Source organism: Typopeltis vanoorti, chromosome 3, assembly GCF_054136105.1.
Source record: "Typopeltis vanoorti isolate ZY-2024b chromosome 3, IOZ_Tvanoo_1.0, whole genome shotgun sequence".
Classification (NCBI taxonomy): domain Eukaryota; kingdom Metazoa; phylum Arthropoda; class Arachnida; order Uropygi; family Thelyphonidae; genus Typopeltis; species Typopeltis vanoorti.
In genome coordinates, this window is record NC_143551.1 from 172638851 (window position 1) to 172655080 (window position 16230).

A 16230-nucleotide genomic window follows, 5' to 3' on the forward strand; every position below is an offset into this window, starting at 1 on the left:
AAGACTACTACCCAATTTAGCCCACTAAGTGGCATCTTTCAGGACTCTAGGACTGACTTCAGTTGTTGTCTTCAGCCATATTTGTTCAGTGTTAGTGCCTGAGTGCACATTTCATTAATTTTATGTTCTCTGAAGATGGTAATGTAACATTACCGAAATATAGGAAATATTAATTAAAGTTTTTTAATTAACATAATAGTATATGTTGTCTTTCCTTAAAAATTGTTAGTTAATTTTATATGCAGATAGTTAATTTTATATACAAAGTAGCAAATGAAGTGAATGTGATGGAAGAGTTAGGTGAATGCACTGACTGAAAGAATTTGAGGGATGTTTCATAGATATTATAATGCATGAAATGCAGAATCTCTTCAGACAATTTTAGTGACTCCACAAATGCTTCAAAATAACATCAATACTATTATTTATTTATAGTTTTCTTTAAATCATTAAAAAAAAAAATTAAACTTTTGTTTAATTTTCATTTCATGTATGCATTTTATTTTTTTTTATTTTTTGGTAGATCAACCTGGAAAACCTGGAACACCGGAGATTGAAGACTATGATAAAGATTTTGTTAAATTAAAATGGACCCCTCCTGAAAGTGATGGTGGTGCCCCCTTAACAAGCTATATAATTGAAAAGAAAGATAAACTAAGGCATGTTTATGTAAATATTATCTTTTATATGAAAGAATGAAATGTTCTTCAAAGTATATATAGTATCACATAGATAAAACAGCAGTATTAGAATTTAGTAAATTTGTTTTTTTCTTTAAAAAAAAAAAATATATATATATATATATATATATATATATATATATATACATATTTATTTATTTATGTACTTTATATTACATATTTATCTACTCTTTCCGCCTTCAATATATCCTATTCCTTCTGTGGGTTTAAATTCGGAAGGTTAGTTCAGAAGCCTTATGGTAGCAGCCCTACCACTGAACTATTCCATCGTCAGGCTAGTCCCCTGACATGGAGAACATAATTCTACTTGTAAGCTAACAGAAAAACATAATCGGATTGAATCTATGGTAAATGGCCCTGGAATGGAAAAAGTAAAACAAAAATGGAAACGAGAAAATATAATACACATAGCAAAGTGGAATGCAAGAGGAATAGCATATAAAGAAATAGAATTAGACCAACTATTAAATGAAAGGAATTTTAAAATAGCAGTAATCACTGAAACAGAAAAGAAATTAAAAGGAATGATGAGAACCGAAAATTTTAATGTGATATACAGTGGAGTCGACAGAGACTAGAGAGCACAAGCAGGAGTCATGATTGGGATTCATAACTCCTTTTCAAAACAGTTAAAACATTATAAATTATGGAATGAAAGAATAATAGAAGCTAGAAGAAAAATAGATAGATGCTATTTAACAATAATTGATTTATATGCCCCAGAAGAAGGAAGAGAACAGGATAATATTGACTTTTATAATCAGCTACAAAACATATATAACAAAATAAATAAAAATTATTACGTAATTTTAGCAGGAGACTTAAATGCAAGAATTGGAAACACGAAAATTAATAATAACATAGGAATACATGGAGAACACACTCTAAACAGGAATGGTAAAAAAATTGATTGACTTTGTAGTTTATAATAACCTAAAAATAATGAATTCCTTCTATAAACATAAAGACATACATAAATATACTTGGGCAGCAAGAGGATGGAAATCAATATTAGATTATTTTATATTAAATGAAAAGACATCAAAATTTTCACTAGATGTTAGAGTTCACAAAGGATATGAAATAAGCAGTCACCACTTCCTTGTTAAAATAAAATTAAGATTATCACCTAAATGGCTACAAGTAACAAGAACAGAAAGAAAAATTGAAACATTTGTTTATAAAACTAGACTATAGAATGATACAAATGTACAATAGCTATATGAACAAAGAATTAACCAATATCTAGATAAAATAAAACAAAATGAAGAAATGGAAATAGAATGGCTTAATATAAAAATTATACTAAATGCAGCAGCAAATGAAAACTTAGGAAAGACCAAAAAATTTAATAAAAGGAAAAACTGAAGATTTGGGATGATACAATCAAAGAAATAATCAAAAAGAAAAAAGAAGCCTATCACAAATGGTTAAGCAGTAAAAGATTAGAAGATGAAATAGAATATAAAAGAATAAGAACCATAGCTAAAAGAGAAGTCAGAAAAAGACATAGAGAATCATGGAACAAATTTGTTTCTAATTTAGAACATGATTTATATAAAATAAGACCCAATGTATATAAGATTTTGAAACACTTAAATGCAGATACCAAAGAAAACATAAAATTAAACACTGAATTGAAATTAGAAGAATTTCTAAACTATTACACAGAATTGTGGACAGACAAATATTTTAAGAAAGACAACTGGCAAAGAATCAATGAAAATGAAAAGGAAATAACTAAAGAAGAATTAGAAATCAGCCTGAAAGAAACAAGAAATGGAAAATCACCTGGAGAAGATAAGCTAGGTTCAGAACTATATAAATACACAAGAACAAACAAGATTCAAAGAAAGACTCTTATTATTTTTAAATAAAATTTATTCAACTGGTATCCCCCAAATAGAATGGAAAAAAGCAATTGTGATTCCTATCTTTAAAAAAGGTAATAGAGATGACCCTAAAAACTATAGAGGTATCAGTATACTAAATTCCTGTTACAAAATATATAGCAGAATCTTAAATAGCAAACTAATGAAATATTCCGAAAACTTTATTTTAGAAGTACAGAATGGATTTAGAAAAGGACAATCATGTATAGACCCGGCCTTTTGCCTAAAATTAATAATAGAGAAAAGAAGAGAATACAATTTAGAAACACATATTACATTTATTGACTTTGAAAAAGCATTTGACAAAGTTAAAAGAAACATATTATTTAACATATTAGAAGAAAGACATTATACCATATAATATCCTAAAAGCTATCACAAATATATATGAAAATAATCAAATACAAATAAGATTAAATCACAAGCTGTTATATACAAGAGAGATAAACCAAAGGGTCTGACAGGGATGTTCCCTCTCAGCAACTCTTTTTAATATCTACTTAAATGAAATAATAATAAAATGGAATAAAAATTCACATCAAGGAATTAAACTTTCTCCTACAGTGAACTTAAACACTCTCCTTTTTGCCGACAACCAAATAATAATTACAAATTCTGAAGATAACCTACAGAAAGCTATTTTAGATCTAAATGAGACAGCCAAAGATTATGGTATGATAATATAGACAGAAAAATCAAAAACTATGGCCTTTAAAGGACAAGATCCAGCAAGAACTAAAATAGTAATAGATAACAAGATCTTAGAACAGGTGAATTCATTTAACTACCTAGGATGTATGATCACATATGAAAATGAAAAAGATATAAACATAAAAATTGAAAAATATTTAAAAATTACATGTGTAATTAACTCTATATTTAAACCAAACCTAGTTCAAAAACAAACCAGACTAAAAATATACAATACATTAGCCCTACCAGTCTTCATGTATGGAAGCGAAATCCGGACAATAAAACAAAAAGACAAAGATTATTAACAGCAGAAAAATGAAGTTTATGAGAAAAACTGCAAAGTATACCCTATTTGATCACAAAAGAAATGACGAAATTATGAAAGAATTAAACCAAGAACCAGTAATAGAAAAAATTAAAAAATATAAGCCTAAATGGATGGAAAACTTTCAAAGAATGAAAAGAGAAAGATTATCAAAACAAGCCTTAAAGTACAAGCCATTAGGGAAAAGAAAACCAGGACGTCCTCTTAAACAGTTCAACGATGACTTCTAAGGCTGGAACAGGCCATGCTAGGCCTAAATCCTCGATACGCATGGTGATTATTATTATTATTAAACAAGACCTCATGGAGTCAAAGACTCATCTAGGAGGTCGTTTTATCTCACACACATCTCATCATACCGCGTCTTAAACACATTCAAACTCCTTGCAGACACCACACTCTCAGGCAAGGCATTCCAATCACTCACAACTCTGCACGAAAAAAACCTGCCTCTCACTCCCCTACTCACACCCTCTTTATACAGTTTCCAGGGATGACCTCTGGTTCCCCCCTGATCTCCCACTATTCTCTATAGAACTTCTCCACCATTGATCCTATAACTACCCCTTACCAACTTGTAGGTCTCTATCATATCTCCCCTCTTCTTTCTCTCCACTAGACTCTGCAAATTACATCATTTCAATCTTTCCTCATACTCGACATTCCAGAGGTCAGAAACTACCTTAGTCCGTCACCTTTGGACCCTTACCAACATCTCTTCATCCTTCTGAAAACCAGGTGACCAAATCTGGGCACAATAGTCCATGTGTGGCCTAATCAAAGCCTCATACAATGGAACAAGAATCTCCCTACTTCTACACGTCAGTGTCCTCCGCATCATTCCCAGAAGTCTTTGTGTTGCCTTCACAATTTTGACGATGTGTCCCCTAAATTTTAGATCCTTATCCACTATCACCCCCAGATCTCTTATTTCCTCTACTTCCAACAATATATTCTCACCAAGCATAAATTCTGCATCCCATCTTTGTTTTCCCAATTTTAAAACCTTACATTTTGCAACATTGAACTCACATCGCCACTTCTTGCAAGGCCACAACATCTTCACTACTCTTTATGGTACGTCCCAACTTTGCATCATCTGCAAACAACTGAATATCTCCATCCAAATCTTTGCCAATATCATTAATATACAAGTTAAATAGTAATGGCCCTAAAACAGATCCCTGAGGTACTCCACTAGTGACTTTCCTTTTCCTGGATATTGCACTCCCATACACAACTTCTTGATACCTATCAGATAGTCAGTCTCCAATCCAATGCAATAATCTAATATCCAACCCTATCTGCTCTACTTTGACTGTCAACTTACTATGAGGTACTCTATCAAAAGCCTTTGCAAAATCCAAGTATATTACTGTGTATCCTTCTCCTCTGTTCAAGGAAGCAGTCACTTTATTGTAATAAGTAAGTAGATTACTAAAACATGACCTCCCTTTAGCAAATCCATGCTGTTCATCAAAGATAATACCATCGTTGTCAACCCAACTCTGGATTCTAGTTCTCACAAGCTTCTCCAACAACTTAACCTCCCAACCGGCCGGTGTGGATGAAATATTCAACACTCCCTAGCTTTTTTCATGGATCAAAACTTCGTCGGCATTCTACCTTTTATCATGCCATTACCTTCCTCTGCCGTTAATCTCGTTACGGCTATTCTATAGCATTAGTGGATTAACTGTTGCTGCTCGACCTTTGTGTCCCCTCCCCCTGTCTTTACGTCTATTGTGTTGCTTAGAATTTCATTTACTGTCCTAAGTTAGTTGACCTTTCTTGCCTCTAAAATGATTTATTGTGTCTCTTCCCAAAAATTGAAACCAATTTCACATATGCTAAAAAAAAATCAATCCTGAAATGCCCACTGATCAGCTTTGTAATGAATCTATTTAGTGATAGTGAATTTGGTGTATTTTATTCTACAAATCAGTGCACCGGAAGAGATGCACTGATTGTTCTTTCACTTTACGTATAATAATTGAATAATTTTTTTTCGAATTTTAAAATTTTCAAATGTTTGCTTTGAAATATTTGACATAATATTTTCAAAAAATATTATGTCAAATATTTATATTTTTAAATAATATTTATTGAAATAAATATGTCCTTTTTCTTTCGTTTCTAGCGAAATAGCATTATATGGATCATCACATTTCAGATTTAGAAACGATTTTTTGTTATTCATAAAGACAAAATAAAAAAAAAATGTTAAAATGCTAAATTGCCTCACTCGGTTTCCGATTGTGTCTTTTTGGTATCAAAAATCTATATTCAGTGATATTTTAGCAGCGATTCTTCCCCTTCGTCATTTATTTATTTATTTGTATTATGCATATTACGATAATATCTAGTGCATAACCTCGTAGATATGTTGAAAATATAATGTGGAAAATATCATATACGGAATGATTCAACATTTTTGCTCATTTTGAAGATTTTCTAATGCTTCCCCCCGCCCCTCCTTATTCTCTCCTGGAACTGAAGTGCATAACTACTCTAAATTTCAATACAGGTTTGAAAGCTTTTCTAGACAGCATTCAAAATCAATTACTTAATTTTACTATTTTGACAAAAGATATACGGCAATCAGATTGTATCGTGAAGCTTGTAAATCTGTTCTATTTATTTGCAATCTGAAACCAGCTGTTCTACTGCCTGCTGAAATTATGTGAAATTTTAGAAATAATATGCTATATTTTCACCATGCAAAATTGTTTATATGCATACCACACAAAAGAAAGTTCAGTAGTATTATTTGTGGTTGTTTTTCTTTTAAAAAAATCTAAATATTACTTCTTCTGCTGCTGGAAGCTATTTCTGAAATATTCTACGTTTTATAAATACTTGGTAATTCTACAAATCAGTGCACCGGAAGAGTTGCACTGATTGATCTTTCACTTTACGTATAATAATTGAATAATTTTTTTTCGAATTTCAGAATTTTCAAATGTTTTGCTTTGAAAATATTATGTGAAATATTTATATTTTTAAACAATATTTATTGAAATAAATATGTCCTTTTTCTTTCGTTTCTAGCGAAATAGCATTATATGGATCATCACATTTCAGTTTTAGAAACGATTTTTTGTTATTCATAAAGACAAAATAAAAAAAAAATGTTAAAATGCTAAATTGCATTACTCGGTTTCCAGTTGTGTGTCTTTTTGGTATCAAAAATTTATATCCAATGATATTTTAGCAGTGATTCTTCGCCTTCGTTATTTATTTATTTGTATTATGCATATTACGATAATATCTAGTGCACATCCTCGTAGATATGTTAAAAATATAATGTGAAAAATATCATATATGGAATGATTCAAAATCCTTTTTCATTTTGAAGATTTTCTAATGCTTTCCCCCCCCCCTCCTTATCCTCTCCTAGAACTCACTGGTTTGAAAGCTTTTCTAGACAGCATTCAAAATCAATTACTTCATTTTACCATTTTGACAAAAGATATATGGCAATCAGATTGTATTGTGAAACTTCTAATTCTGTTCTATTTATTTGCAATCTAAAACCAGCTGTTCTACTGTCCGCTGAAATTATGTGAAATTTTAGAAATAATATGCTATATTTTCACCATGCAAAATTGTTTATATGCATACCACACAAAAGAAAGTTCAGTAGTATTATTTGTGGTTGTTTTTCTTTTAAAAAAATCTAAATATTACTTTTTCTGCTGCTGGAATCTATTTCTGAAATAATCTACGTCTTCTAAATACTTGGTAATATCCTCTTAGCTGGAGGAAAAGTTGAAGGCTTATTACTCTCAGTGCTATTGAGAAGAAAGGGGAGAACAATAAAGTGCCCCAGGCTGTAGTGCAGAATATGTCAAGAATGTCTTGTTTCCTTTTCGATTGTTGATTACCTATATTCTAACAGAAATACTGATATTTCGTTTACATGCTTATACATTATTTATGCCAAAATAATTGCTTAATTTATAATGATCAGTTTCACTTTTATTATCAAAAATTAGAAATTAAATCATACAATTATCTTGAAAAAGAGGATTTGAATTATTTTCAAAGAAAAGGTGCATATGCGTTTCATAATCTCCTTTTTGGGGGGGGGGATATAGACCTAAGCAATCTGCGGATATTTCAGATAATTTATTTCATAAATCGTTCACAAGACAGCTGTTACAAACGTAAATCACTTGGGGAACATACCCATTCATTTTAGTAAAATAGTAGCAAAGGTTCAGTTACTTTAGATATCTAATCTAGAAGAAAATGTTATGTCTGCTGAGATTAGAATCATACGTGAATAATTTTTCTGACATGATTTCTCTATTCGTTATAATATAACAAATTTCCAGATTTTTTTCCCTCCTGCAGACTTCATGTTATATGCATTGATTTCTTCTTTGAACTATAAGAAAAAAAATCAGATAACAGGAGAAAAATATGTAGTATTTTCGTTTCCACTGGCTGAATTTACAATGTTCTTTCTTTGTGTTTTGAAGAGAAACTGCAAATGACTTTTTTCTTACTATTTTTTGCCATTATAACATCTCATATAATTATAAGAGTGATATTTTACCGCGTTTCTCCCACACGAGAAACAGAAATAAGGTGGTAATAATATTGTTGATTTTGCCAAACTTCATTGTAGCAGAAATTTTTATTACAAAACTTTGTAATATATATATATATATATATATATATATATCTGAAACAAGAAATTTGGAACCAATATCACATCAATGTTGAGTGTTGGCAAGGTGAAAATGTTCCCGTTATTATTTATATATTTCATTTATTAACTAGGGGGGCTATGCCCAACCCCCCGTGTTCCAGTATGGTAGACCAGTTCCCCTTCAATTGTGATAACTCGAAAGGTGGTTCAGCCCCTGAATTCTGATGACTCGAATTTTGAAGACTCGACACTCAGGATAGCCCCTGAGTTTCAAAAGTTTCGATAAACATGACATAAAAAAGCTTATCATTTTATATATATATAGGGTAGATTTTATTTCATTATTTTTTATTGTTTTTGATGAAATACTTTACCTGGAATACTCCTTCCAGTTTCTCTGTGTCATAAAAAGAACTTAAAAATTAGCCTTCAAGATGAAAAAGAAACAGTGCATTCGGGTATCCCTCTATCAATATTTGTAGTCCTGAAAAGGACTGTTTTGATGGCCTTGAAAACAAACATTTTTTATTTCATACTGTTCAGAATTTAAAATTCTTGAACAGCGTGGAACACCTTGAAGCAAGGGTAAACACACAAAGCAGTTTTACACTCAGGGCACCAGAATTTTGTTTCCTTTCTGATATTTTTTTTATTACATACATAATATTTGCGTGGAGGTTTTTTTTTATTAGCCGTTGGTGGTAGATATTCGGGATAATGGTTGGAGTTAGCAGCGTTCAACCTCAGATGTCTGGCAGGATTTCCTGTTTTTCTGCTTGCTGAAGAAGGTGCATGTGCATGCAGCAATGCTTTCGCAATTTCTATTCTGTATTCTAGATATGTTATGGTAGACAAACATTTTTTCTTGTACAGGAGGAAACTGTTCCAAATAACAAAATCCAAACACTTCAAAATTCAAATAACATGTCCAAACACTTTTTTGTAATATTTTTTATGCTGTTTCCTCTTTACAGAGTAGAATGATAGCTGCTGATCGCACCTGTCGACTCAACCCATAGTGTCGTTGTATGCACACACAGCAATGGGTTTTTCTTTCTTCAAACCATGCTTCTCCACGGATTCCGCTGATGGATTGTGCAGAGAAGATAGCAGAAAAACATCTTTTTTGTCTTTCGAACGTAGTGCAAAGACTTTCCCTCGCTGATAAGTTCGGATTTCCCCCTTCGATAGCTTTCCTGAAGCCAGATCTGGAGGCATATCTCGCCTTTTTGCATTTATAGTACCATAACTATCTGTAAGATGCTGTAAAAGCAAATCAGCGAGTTCAGGACACATATATAGTAATTATCCATTATAATGCAGTAACCTTTCCCCAGTAAAGGGTCTAGTAACTGCATTACTGCACGCATCGACAAGGGGAGATCCGAATATTTATCGTGCTCGATTACAGTTTGCTTTCCCGTATAAAGTTTGATATCCCAAAGATATCCACTTTCCGATTCGCAAAGCATAAAAAATTTTACTCCATACTTCGCTTTCTTTTTGGGAATATACTGCTTACATTTCAGTCTACCTTTGAATGGCATAAGGCTTTCATTGATACTCAAGTCTCTCTCAGGAATGTAGAGTGATCTACATTTTTGACGGATTTTCATCAGAAAATCATAAATTTTGTTGAGGACTGGGCAAGGATGTGTTGCCTGATCGTATTCCTCATTATTCTGAAAATGCAAATACTTCATGATGAGACTGAATTGTTTTTCAGTCATAACATCACGAAACATTGGCGTGTTCAGAATCCAGTTTGTAGACCAATACATTTCGAGAGCGGGCTTTCGAAATGTATTTCGAAACTTCGGGTTTTTCACTTTCTTTATTCTGATATTGCATTTGAAGGATGACAGTGATTTTAAATATTAATTTCACCTATATCCGAATATCACATAATTTCCTGATTTATAATAATCAGGAAATATGTATATTGTCTGATTTATAATTTGCTAATTTATAATAATCACCACATAGTTTCAGTATCGAAAAATTAAAGTTATGTGGAACAATTACTAGAGAAAAATAACGAATTAAATAAAAACTGTACCTATGTTTCATAACAGTTTTCGGGTGTGTGATAGTAATGCAATGGGGGGGGGGGGGGGTTTAAACTATCAGAGGTGAAATAGGGTTCAATTCTATTGTAAAAATATGGAAATGAAATTTCACATTTGATATACATATTTTGAATGATAAAAATAAGCAAATGTATCGCTTACTTTAAAAATTGGAGAATAAAATATCTGAATTATGCAGAAAATATAAATTTAAATCATAACTGGGAACGTCGGCAGCCGGTTTTCTTTTCTTTTTTAAAAGAATATTCCAAATAATTATCGTGAATTAATTTCTTCGAGAACAAAGAAAAATCTTTTGTCTAGTAGCGATTAGAAAAAAATTAGCGCAAAAAAATAAAAAATTAAATTGGTTAAGTGAAGAAATTATGCAAGACCTTTATTTTGTCCAGAAATTAAAACTGTATTGTACAATAAAAAGAGAAAACAAAAATATAAATAATTTCTCTATTTTTAGTCTATCATATATAACTAAAATCCAGTTCACCAGCATGGAACAAGAAAGTCCGTTTCTTGTTATAGGCAACTGAGAGGCAGCTACGAACGGGAGATAATCCGATTAACCTTTCTCTTCAGCATGAGGGTTTATCACACCTTCTAATGGACATGACAGTCAAATTGCACTTCTTATCCAGGTTCTTTAAACAGGTGGGCTGAATCTTATCCAGATTTAGTTGGACGTCTATAGACGTCCTAGCCGGTAGGAAGGTTAACCACAAACACCTGACACACAGATAGGCCTATAATTTGATGCTTGAGTTGTTCGATCACCTCCTTTATGAAGTGGCACAATCTTGTCCTCCTTCCACTCCTTAGGACCTTGATCAAGTGCAAGACTCGTATTAAAAAAAATATGTCAAGGCAGGTGTCAACTGCCTGGCACATTCCTTCGGAATACACGGTGATATATTATCAAGTCCCACAGCCTTATTTACATCTAGTTTACTCAACTCCCCAAACACCTCTTGCTCAGTTACAGTCAGTCTCTCCTCCCCATCATCAACTGCTCCTAATCTCTCCATGAAGTCACATTCACAAGATTGAAAGATCTTTATGAACTGCTCAATAAGTATCTCCACCACACATTCTGCAACAGCTGTCTTTATACCATATCCTCCAATCAATGTCATCCTTCCATAATCATTCTTTCTTTTGCTGGCTACATATCAAAAGAACTCCCTAGGATTCTTTTTAGCTTCATTAGCTAACTGCTGTTCATACCTCTCTTTAGCTACTCTCACCAACCAAGTCACCCTCCTTGCCTGGTCTTTGTAGACCTCATTAAATTGGTTACTTCCACTTCTCTTATGCTGCCTCCACAATGCCCTTTTTCTCTGTATTGCATGTTTAATCTCTTTATTGATCCATCTCACACCTACCTTATTTAACCTTCTCACCCATGGTATACATTTTGACATTGCATCTACTAAATATTTTTTGAAAATCCCCCAAGCTGCATTGATCTCTTTTCCAGCTAACTCCTCATTCCATGCTACCCTTGCAAGCTGTCTCCTGAGCTCTTCATAATCACCCCCCTTGTAGTTTCACATATACCCTTTTTTCACAGGGGTCCTTGCACTGCTGGCAACCACCCAAGTAATCACCTCATGGTCACTTTCACCAATTGGTGGATGATTTGATACCTCATTGATAATTACATCCTCCGATGAGATGACGAAATCCAAGACCCTTAATCCTCTTTTGCCCTCTGTTACATACTGTCTGAGGTAGTTATCCCTCAAAAACTCAAGAAACTCATTTTCTTTACTTCCAATTGCTATCTCTTCATTCCAGTCTATATTGCCATAATTAAAATCACCCATAGTGATCACCCTTTTCTTATTTGCTTGGCTTATTTGACTATACATTTCACTATCACCACCATCCACTACCAGGTCTATAACAACATTCCATCAAGTATTTGATTCTATTCACCTCTATCTCACACCATACTGCCTCAAAACCATTGGCCCTATTTCCCTCTTGCATCTCTACATTGTATGGACATAACTCTTTCTCTATCATCAATAGCACTCCCCCTCCCTTTTTACCCCTTCTATCCTCACGAAACACATCATACCTTTCCATCTCTATTCCTGTCAGGCTGTCATCCTCATCTAACCCTGTCTCACTTATTCCGACAATCTCTGGGTGCACAGACGCAATTAGTGCAACCATTTCATCCACCTTGTTTCTTATACTTCTAGCATTGGTATACAAACACAACAACTCATTTCTGGATCTACAGCTAGTTCCACTGATACCACTCACTCGATGTGATCTCTCCATGCTGGACTGGGGCCATTTCCCTTTCTGCTTCTTCATTTTAGAACTCTTTGCAATTCCATCTGTTTCCTTTTGATCCCTGTTCATCCCATTACTTTCCTGCCTACACATGCTCTAACCTCCTCTTGGAGCATCCACCTTTCTCACGCTGTGTATCCCTGTCCACCCTGAGCCTCCCCGTTTCCCTGCTCCTCTTGCACACCCATTCTCTCATTTTCTATACTCATGCCACTCACTTCCCCATTCATTTCCACTTCTTCTATCTATCCTGTCTTACTCTCCTGCTCTTCCACATCACTCCCCTCTCGATCTGATTCATTCTCTCTATTCACTTCTCCACTTTCCAGCAGCAGTCTCTCCAAGCGACTCACACCATAACCACTCAAATGCAGTCCATCGCTCCCATACAGCTTACTTCGTCCCTCAAACTCATTCCACACATTAACAAACTGTACTCCCATCTCCTCACACATTTCAGCCAGAATATCATTCATAATCCTTGCTCTCTGCCTCATTTCACCACAATCATACCTAGGCAACACACTGACTACCCTTCCTGTCACACTATTCTCCTTTATCTTTCCAAGCAGTCTCCTGACATTCATTTTGACATGCTCTTTGTTCTCTCTCAAATCATTTGTACCAATTAATACAATTAACTCTTTTGCTCGTTCCAGCCTCATATTCAATGCCTCAATCACTCCTGCCTGGAAAACATACCTTGTGCGTTTTATCCTCTAGCACACCTTTAATAATGGAGTCGCCATACAACGCCACTCGCTCATCTTTTGTTAACTCTTTCATGCCATCATGATTTATTTTAATATATTATTATTGTTATTATTATTATTATTATCATTCCAAGACCATATGGTGTCAAAGACTCATCTAGGAGGTCAGGTCCTTTTGTCATACACACAGCTCATCATACCACACCTTAAACATACTCATTCTCTGCAGACACCATCCTCTCAGGCAAGGTATTACAATCATTCACAACTTAGCATGTAAAAAACCTGCTTCTCACTCCCCTGCTCACACCTTATACAGCTAATACTCTCCTTATACAGCTTCCAGAGATGACCTCTGGTTCTCCCCTGATCTTCCTCCATTTTCTGTAAAACTCCTCCCCCATTAATCCTACAACAACCCCTTACTAACCTGTAGGTCTCTATCATATCTCCCCCCCCCTTCCTTCTATCCACTAGACTCTGTAAATTGCATCTTCTCAACCTTTCCTCATATTCAACATTCCATTGATCAGAAATTACCTTAATCAGTCGCTTTACCTTCTTTTTACATGCCCAACCAGTTTGTCTAAACATTTCACTGTCAGTATTCTCTGCATTCATTGTACTATAACACCATCACATTAGCAATACTAGTCTTTTAATTTCAAATTTATACTACACAGATTTAAATTTTTTTGATGTACTGACATTTTCAGATCCCTCTCTTGGTGAACATAATTCTTCCACTATTATTAACATCACTGCCTTGTCTCTTTTCACCTTATCCTTCTGGAAAATTGTATATCATTCCATTTCTATTGCTAATCATTATCCTCTGGCAACCAAGTTTCACTTACACACTAATTATCTTTTGGCATACTGACTCAATCAATGAAACAAATTGAGCTCCATTATTTTAAATACTTCTTAGATTTCCATAAGTATACCATACCTGATGTGCTTTGAGGCCATCATTTTCTATCACTTTTCCTGGCATAATCACTTTTTCAACATTGTATCCATCTTTCTCCTCTCCTACAACCTGTTTCACTATGCAGTCCTGCTTCGAAACTCCCATTGATCATTAGCTACATTAACTTTTGATTTGGTGCATTTTCTGCACATAATAATTTGCTAAATGATCAACACAAAACCATTCAAATAGAATCCATCAACCTTAAACTTTTTCAACTTCTTAAGTGTGCCTCTGTAACACAATTGGAAGAACGATGGTATATTGTGCCCTTCGATTGGAAAAGGCCCGAGTTCAATTCCCGTTGTGACGGAAGAATCTTTATATGGACTTTTTCAGTTGAAGGTGAGTTAGCCGATCTCATACAGAGGTACCAAGGTTTTTTCTCCTGGAAACTCGGGTTTTTCATCCTGCATACAGACATCTATCAGGCAATGTATTCCACAGTTCAACCACCCTCCATACAAAGAAACCACTCCCATACCTCTCAAGTCATTTATTCTTACCATCGCAATCATCTCATCCACCCTTTCACCCTTCTTAATTGCCATAGCCACACTTTCTATTGTTCCTCCAGGCAAACACTCCTCACGCATCCCATCTTGCACACCACAGATCATTGAGTCACCGTACATTACACCTCTTACCATTTTCTCTCTCTTACTATTTCCATTCTCTCCTCTTCTATCATTCCCATAACTCTCTCTCTCATTCCCTCTCTTCTACTGTTCCCATTCGCTCCTCTTCTATCATTCCCATACTTTTCTCTCATTCCCTGTCTTCTACTGTTTCTATACTCTCCTATTCTATCATTTCCAAACCTCTCTCTCATTCCCTCTCTCCTCTTCTATCATTCCCAAAACTTTCTCTCACTCCTACTCTGATTCGCCTTGCATACCTCTCTTCTATTCTCCTAATCTCATCTTTCATACTTCTCATCTCGTTCACAAGATATTCCACCTCCCTCTTTTAGCTCACCTATCCCTTTCTGCAAATAATAATAATAATAATAATTTCTCTTCAGATTCATCCATAGATTTACAAACTGAACACCCTCAGACAAATCAGCCATCTTGCTATTCATTATCTCTGCCTTCCTTCTGAACTCACTGTTATCATATCTTGACAACATGCTAATGACTTTCCAAACAACACTATTATCCTTTGTCTCCTATAACAATTCCCTCAAATTCCTATTCATATTCCTTTTTTTCACCATTTGAGTGATTTTTGCCTACAACTACTACTGATTCTGATTATTGCTCTTTCCTTCACTGCAAAGCATCACATATAAAGTGTCAGTATAATAGTGACGAGCTGAGCAGAAGAGCAGCAATACTGAATTGCATAATAGCCAGAACGTGTGAGAAGAGATGATTGTAATATGTGGGTGCATGGAGGGTGTATGATGACAGAAGGGAACTGTATGCTAGAGACTGCATGCATTTGAATGAGGAAGTATTAAGGCATCTGGAAAGATTGATGTTTTCTGAACAAGTCAGTGTGTCAATGCAGGGAAACTAGAATTCCCAGGGTGGATGGTAGCAGGGGTGGCCTCTTGTGGGAATGGGTGCCTGGGGGAAAGGGTACGACATCAGGTAACGTTGAGCCCAGGGGAGTTGAGAGGGGACAGTGACAATGATAGGTATATAAGCAGTGACATTTTTATGCTCTATACTAATGCCAGTATCCGAAATAAAGGAAATGAATTGGTGGCACTGATAGCATCAACCGGGAAATTAGTGAGGGACTATATACAGCATTGGGCAGATGAGGGTAATGTTATCTGTGAGAATCAACATGGATTTGTTAAAGGGTGCTCTTGCTTTAGTAATAGGATTAACTTTTATAAAGCGATAAGAGGAGCAGTTGATGAGGGAAA

The 16230-nt window shown here is 34.4% G+C and overlaps 1 protein-coding gene across 5 annotated transcripts in view; it reads left to right on the forward strand.

The window, feature by feature from the left end:
- LOC150108743 (twitchin-like) overlaps positions 1–16230 on the forward strand; it is a 2666638-nt gene that overhangs the window by 1481243 nt on the left and 1169165 nt on the right. For all 5 annotated transcript variants that reach the window (XM_090390962.1, XM_090390961.1, XM_090390964.1 and 2 more), the window contains one exon: positions 524–659. In XM_090390962.1, coding sequence (XP_090247088.1) covers positions 524–659 — 136 coding nt within the window. The remainder of the gene's footprint in view (positions 1–523; positions 660–16230) is intronic.